Source organism: Vicia villosa, unplaced genomic scaffold, assembly GCF_029867415.1.
Source record: "Vicia villosa cultivar HV-30 ecotype Madison, WI unplaced genomic scaffold, Vvil1.0 ctg.001323F_1_1, whole genome shotgun sequence".
Classification (NCBI taxonomy): domain Eukaryota; kingdom Viridiplantae; phylum Streptophyta; class Magnoliopsida; order Fabales; family Fabaceae; genus Vicia; species Vicia villosa.
The window spans coordinates 297,843-305,272 of NW_026705574.1; the positions used below are offsets into that span (position 1 = coordinate 297,843).

The window sequence follows — 7,430 nt, forward strand, 5'->3', positions numbered from 1 at the left end:
GAGCATGACTCGACACGAACTACGGGCTAGCCTACAAGCTATCTTCACCCAGTCAAGACGCCGCTACATCCTTAATCTGAAATCATCAAAGTAAGGGTGAGTTTCATTCGAATTAATAACCATTATACAATCATAAGCAATAAAGTCTCATAGCAATTGTCATCTACTCATCATACATAAAATCGGAAATTATTATAACAATCAAACAACAGTACATAAGCATATTCTATCACACCACACAATCATTCAGTCATATCATAATATAATGCAATGAATGAACTGACACTAATGCATGTGGTACCATCCATGGGATAAACCCATCCAACCGATCTTTTTTATCACCAAGATACAGTTTTAACCAGCACAAATTCCACACAATGGGAATTATGCCCACCATTTTGATCCACTTTCATCACCGGGATCCATCACCAAAAATGTATGCGAATGAATGCAACATATAACATGCTTACAACATCACCAATCCGATGTATTCACATCGTTTCATTATCATCACCAATTCATCACCAATAAGCATGTATATATATATATATATCCTTAGCATTCATACAAACATGTCACACGCATACATGAAAGGCATCATCCAATAAATAGTATAAACACGAATGTAAAACTCGGACTTTACGTCCACCCCACCTATTCATCATATAGGCCTTTAACTCAACTTCACAATGCTCAAAACGGCACATAAATCGGATATTCGGATCAAAAGTTACGGGTTTTTAAAGATAAAAGATTTTTAGAAAATATGCTGCAGAACCCGGTTCGTCCCTACGTGGGAACCGGTTCCTAGCTGCTTCCAAAAACAGCCTCTGATTTTTACTATGGGGAACCGGGTTGTCCCTATCTGGGAACCGGTTCCCAGCAACCCAGAATCCCCACGCCTTTGTTTTTATAAGGGAGAACCGGTTCGTCCCACATGGGAACTGGTTCCTACGTACCTGCACAGCTAATTTCACCCTTTTGACAGCATTTACCCTATCCCATTTCCCAAATTTCAGGTACATACGAACATAGCACACAAATACCATCAATTTTCACATCATCATATATTTCAGGCAAGTTTTATACAAGTATTAACAGCATATATCATGAGTATTAACAGAATCATGTAATTCATACAATTTTCATCAAAACCTAACAAATTCCCAAACCCGACACGTACAACTGAAATAGACAACCATCCTATTCAATTCTACTACCTATCATCGCATAAGGATTACTAACCCGAAGAATCCCCCCTTACCTCAGAGTCGAATCTTTGAAGGTCTTCTTCCCCTTTGGCTCTTCTCACTTTCACGTGTTCTTCCTTCTCAGAGTCTGTCTCCTTATCTTCTCCTCCTCTTTTCCCAATTCCTTTTATTTTATTAAAAATAAAATAAAATATTATAATGGGCTTGCTTAGCTAACACCCCCCTTCTGCTAATCACCACTCTAGCCCAATGCCAAAAACTTCATCATTTTCCAAATAATTCCCAAAATTATTAATTCTAATAATTTAATTACAAAAAAATAATTAAATTAATAACAAGAATTAACGGGGTGTTACATGTTTCATGGATTATGTCTTTCTCATTTGTTATTGGACATTAGGTTATATGTAATTACTAATGCAGCCCGAGTATTCGCTTCATAACTTCACTGGTCATTCTTGGTATCTGTCAACGTGAATGGGAATGTGTTTATGAGCTTAGTTGTAACAACAATGTGAGCTTAGGTGTAACGGAAATTTGAGATTGCTGATTTTTATGAGTTTGATTTTTCAGATATGGAGTCTTGGTTTTGGCCATTGCTTCATTAGGAAATGAAATTACTGAGTTGAAAAGCCCACTTTAGGTAAGCAATTGTTATTATCCTTTATGATTTTCCTAAGGAAACTATGAATGATATGGTTATTAAAATGATTCTGAAACAGGATACAATATCTTTGGAGGAAAAAAAAGATTTGAGTGAAGGGGCTTGGGAAGAAAAAGCGGTGAGTAATGCTAGAGGTGTTAACGAGATTAAGCTTTATGATGTAAACTTAAAGTACAAGCACTTAATATTTTACATTAATTCCTAAAATACCAGGTTGTGTCTCTTGTTGATTAAAGTGATATGTAGCGGTTCATATTTGCTATTTGTCGAATCAGGTTGTGGTGATCACCTCTTTATCTTTCATGTTCTGTTTAAGTGGCCTTAGAAGAATTGTGTAATTTAGGGGAGTTTCTGTTGGTTAGGGTCTACGCAGTAGGCACGGGTACTGGAATGATATCATGGAAAATGATTTGCTAATTTACGGTTTCGAGATATGCATCTATCATTAATGAAAAATGATTTGCTAACCTTACGGATTCGAGATATGCATCAACTATCTACCCAATACTAAAATGTAGCCCAAAATTACTAATTACCCCTTGCACTCAAAATTTTTTACACTACCAAAAGGTCTTTCCTGTAATTAACAAATTCAATATTCATCCATGCCATTTGGTAGCCTTCTATTGGTCAATGTCTTCAATTTTTGTACTTTGCCAATCTACTTTTCAGAATATTTCGTTTCCCTCCAACAAAATTTGTCTCTTTGCAAACAACACAAGAACCACACCTCTCTCTGCAAACATCACCAACATCAACTATCTACCCAATACTAAAATGTAGCCCAAAATTACTAATTACCCCTTGCACTCAAAATTTTTTACACTACCAAAAGGTCTTTCCTGTAATTAACAAATTCAATATTCATCCATGCCATTTGGTAGCCTTCTATTGGTCAATGTCTTCAATTTTTGTACTTTGCCAATCTACTTTTCAGAACATTTCGTTTCCCTCCAACAAAATTTGTCTCTTTGCAAACAACACAAGAACCACACCTCTCTCTGCAAACATCACCAACACTTGTGCTCTCAAGAGTTGTACTTGCATAAGTACTTATCCCTCCAACGTACCACACAGTTTTGCAAGGAACATTACCTCACTCATTCTCAGTCTTCGTTTTCAAGAAGACTGACCTGTTGCTTTGCTTTCAAATGTCGGATACAACCTTTCCTCTTCGTTTTCGATCGCTCAGGTTTACATCTTCCATCATTTTCTTCGCTTGCTCCCACTCACGCGTTCTTCCCTTCCTCTTCGTTTTCACCCTTACTTCTTACTAACTGCATTCACTCTCATTCTTACTCATTTCCATTTCTCTTCTTCAAGCACCATCATCACATTTCTCTTTCTCTCTCGTCAGTCTCACAAAAACACAGCAACATCTAAATATTGACACCCTAAATAAAGCCTTCTCCCCTCAAGTAAGAACTCATTTGTTTACCATATATGGCCTTCGAAGCCTTCGAAGCATGTTTTTTACCTTTTTTTTTCATTTTGCTGTGTGTTGTTGTTTTTAGTATCTGTCTTTGTTGTTGTTATGTGTTTACACTTTGTGTGGTATTTTTTCTTTGTGTCTTATATATTTTCATTGTTTGTTGTTGATTTTCTTTCTTTGTGTGTTTTTATTTCCATTGTGTGTTTTATATTGTTTAAATGCTTGTACCTCTTTAATTCTTGGACCTGCAAATTTAAAATATATACATTTAATGTGTTATGTTGTCTAACTTTTTGGTACTTAATGAAGCAGGTTAATATCCTTTTGGTACCTGTGTCAAACAATGGATTGTTTTTTTCTATGCCTACTTCTACACGCAAACTAGACCATAGAGAGAAAAGGGAATGCTTACTATATAGCTTCTGCTGCTACTACTTTTTTAATTCAGCATGTACGAATATATATCTAGCTCTGCAAGCAATAGGCATTGAAATTATTGTGCTAAAACATTTCTTCTGTGTACATCTTTATTGGTATTAATTACCACTTATTATTAGTATTACATACCACCATTTCTCTAGAGATTGCTCGGATTTTGGTGTAATGGTGATTTGGTAATTTTAGTATATTTGAAAGATGAACGATAAGAAAGAAGACAAACAAGTTTTGATGAATCATTCAAATTCACCGTGTTGTTGAAGTAATTACAAATATTCCCTTTGAAACATATCAAGAGGCAACTATAGTACACAAATATCAGAGGAAATTTGCATTTAAGGGAAATGACTTTTTTGAAAAGTGATTATAATAATTCCAGGAATACTATTCCTTATAGCTATGGTTCCTCTAAAATACTACTTAGCTTAGAGATTCCAAAATAAGATATATATTATAATATGGCCTAGCTTTGTTTGCCATATTGATACCTTGTATGCTTTTATGATATATGTTTTTATGATACACAATTAGAAAAAGATAAACAATACAGAGGAAGGAAATAAATATATTGGTGAGAAAGAAGATATACAATTATTGTGAGCCAAAAAATTAGGAAGAGAGAAAGAGAAAGAAATAGAATACAAATGCATGGTTTTTAAAATGAGAAAAGTTTGTAAGTTTGTGTTTGTAATACATTTTTTTTTAATATTTAATTGTAACAAATGTCGGGAGAAATAGTGTAGATCTCTATGTGCTTTATTAATTCAGTAAGAAAGAAAGGTGAAAAACTTGGATGACTACTATTCCCTATGCTTAGTCTATGACAAGTTCACGTTTTAATTTTTATGAAAGTATCTACAGTGCTTTAATAAACCTTGTCAAATCACTTTAAAATATTGGCCACCCCTAGATGGCTAGATGTATTTTTTCGCTTTTTATATTGTTGCGCCAGCTCATACAACAAATGTTTACATTATAGGAGTAGTACTAATGAATAATGTACACCCATTCTTGATAAAAATGACGAATCTTGTGTATCTTACAAAAAGATTTACCGCTATATCCTACTTTTATGTTAACACTTGAATATTGTTTCCCATTATTTTTTAATATTGAAGTATATTGATTTTGTTCAGTTGACTCACTACTACTTTTAACTTCCCTCATGACACTTGGCTAAAGTTGGGTTTGACAATATCAACTTTTGAGAAACCGACGGTATATGGTCAAATTTATATTAAATACCAACAACTATCTTTTACGAAAATCACTGCCACATAACCTCCATTTACAGTACAAATCACATCCTCTTTTTACTTCATGATTTAACACGGAGTATGATTTTTTTTTTTTGGAAATCGATTTAATATGATTTAATAGTGTGTTGAATATAGTTTGATTGTGTACTAAAAAAAAGAATATAGTTTCTTATATGGCGTTGAATTCTACAATGGAAAGATTGAGCATTGCATTTGTAACTTGATAAATCAAAAAGTAATTATCCTATGCTTAAATTTTATTTATTAATTATATTGAACATTCTATTTAGTAATTGTGTGGGATATTTAATCTGGATTTAGTTGATTTGGTTTATTATTTGATTAAAAATTATATTTATTATTATTATTATTTGTTTTGGACCCATTTTATAAACAGAAATGATAGTTGTACACAAAAAATTACACCAACACCGTACATACATACGGTTTCATGCCCTTTCCCTTTTTTAAATGATTTTTTTGTCTCGATTTTTGTGTCAACGCTAAAGTGTTTTGAAAAAGAATATGGTGTAGATACGGTGTAGTGGTTTTCCGGTGTAAGCATAGCAGACCTGTTTTATAAATGACCAACTTCAATTTTAAGGATGTGATTTAGTATTTTTAAGTTGTATAGTATTTAATTGTGTTGGTCCAAGTTGAATGTAAGGTCCATTATTGAATTTAAAACTTTTATAAAATAAAAAATGTATCAACCATTCTGTTTCATATTTTGAAGCATTACTTTAGTAGAATGTACTATATGTTTGAGATTAACTATTTATGAATATTGTTATCGTAAATCTTGATAATGATTATTTTTCACGGGTCAATATCACCACAATACATTTTTTATTTTAGTCAACACATTATTTATAAATTTTTATAGTCACTAATAATATTTATAAATATTTATAGTTATTAAATATGCTACATATTTTTTTTTAAATACTTGCATTATTAATAATTTTAAAATAATTGAGAAAATGAGTGATGCACAAATATTTTTACACTGTCAACCAATCAACACCCATGTATCTAATTAAACAATTTTTTTATTTAAAAAAAACTTAATGACATGACACATTTATAATTTTCTTTTGGATGACAGTGTAAAATTATATTTTACACTGTCAATGCACTACCTTTTAACTCATAATAATTTATATATCGGCAACAACCAAACTTTATCAAAAGATCTAAGATACAAATGAACTTACCCGTGCGGACGCACGGGTCTTCTACTAGTTTAGCATTAAAGATAGACCCTGAATTGCAGTTGTGGCCAACAAGCTTAGATACACATCTGTTATATCTGTTATAGGGTTTATAGTTTTTTGCAGGTGTCTTATCATATATTGGTGTGGAAGAATAATCATGTTGGACACACTTAGTGAAAATTCAGGAAAACGGGGAATTGTTACTCCACCCGAGCAGAAACACACGTCTTCGTGGATGTACATGCAGAGCGTGTTTGTTGTATTCTAAGAACACGATGCAGAATACGGCTGAGGTTGCAGAGGATCTATCCAAATGTTGCATCAAATAAGTTGAGAAACCACCTGTAGATAGGAGTAGTGCTATTCTTCCGATGACCCGAATTCCTTTACAAACTCCTCAAAACATTCAAGGTTTGATTTCTAACTTGAGTATTTACAAATTGGAAGTAAAATGTCAGAACATAAATACCTTTGAATTAAAATTTTATCGTATAGAATATGGTAATTAAAATGTCCTATCATCCAATGTACGTTTGTGGTTTAATTTCTTCAGGTCTTGCTGCAAGGCCCGAAAAAGTTGTTGGTTCAATGCATTATAACAACTGTCGGGTGGCAGTAGAAACCGAACAACGGAGCATGGTTAGTAATGCATCTGTTTTGACTCAGTATGCTGCTTCAAGCTATCCGCAGAGAAATTCAAACCATAAAATCGAGTGGATAGAAGATGATAGGATTGAAGGTTCAAGCGGGATGCAACCAAAGCCTCAATACATAGCATGGTAAGTTGTTGCTGCTCAAGGCGGAACAGGTAGCCAGTGGTATTGATTTTTTTATACAAAGTAAATTTTACGTGGCCTAAAACTGCTTTGTGCCATGAAGATTTTCTTGATGCATGGATTTCATGTGTTACACCTAATCCTAATCTTCTGAACTGCAAAAAGTTGAAGTCACATTAGCATAACCTTGACTATGATTAACTTAAGGTAGCTTGAGAGGTTGACTTATAAAGAACAACTTTCTAGCTAACAATTTCGCCAATGGGAGGATTGGAAGGGTGATTTGCAGGGACCAGTTGATGATTTGCTTACACTTATTTATGAAATAGTAGAAACAGAAGAGACTTCATAACGTATGAACTTGAAGGAATTGCCATGGCCGACACGGAAATTGTGTCTTTGTCGGTGTTTGCTCACAAATGTTTTATTTTTA

The 7,430-nt window shown here is 33.4% G+C and overlaps 1 protein-coding gene across 1 annotated transcript; it reads left to right on the forward strand.

Moving 5' to 3' along the window:
• Nucleotides 1–6,359: 6,359 nt before the first annotated feature.
• LOC131634615 (mitogen-activated protein kinase 16-like) lies at nucleotides 6,360–7,004 on the forward strand. Its single transcript, XM_058905275.1, has 2 exons — nucleotides 6,360–6,632; nucleotides 6,775–7,004. The coding sequence occupies exons 1-2, from the start codon at nucleotides 6,593–6,595 to the stop codon at nucleotides 7,002–7,004; spliced, it is 270 nt and encodes an 89-aa protein (XP_058761258.1). The 5' UTR covers nucleotides 6,360–6,592.
• Nucleotides 7,005–7,430: the final 426 nt, after the last annotated feature.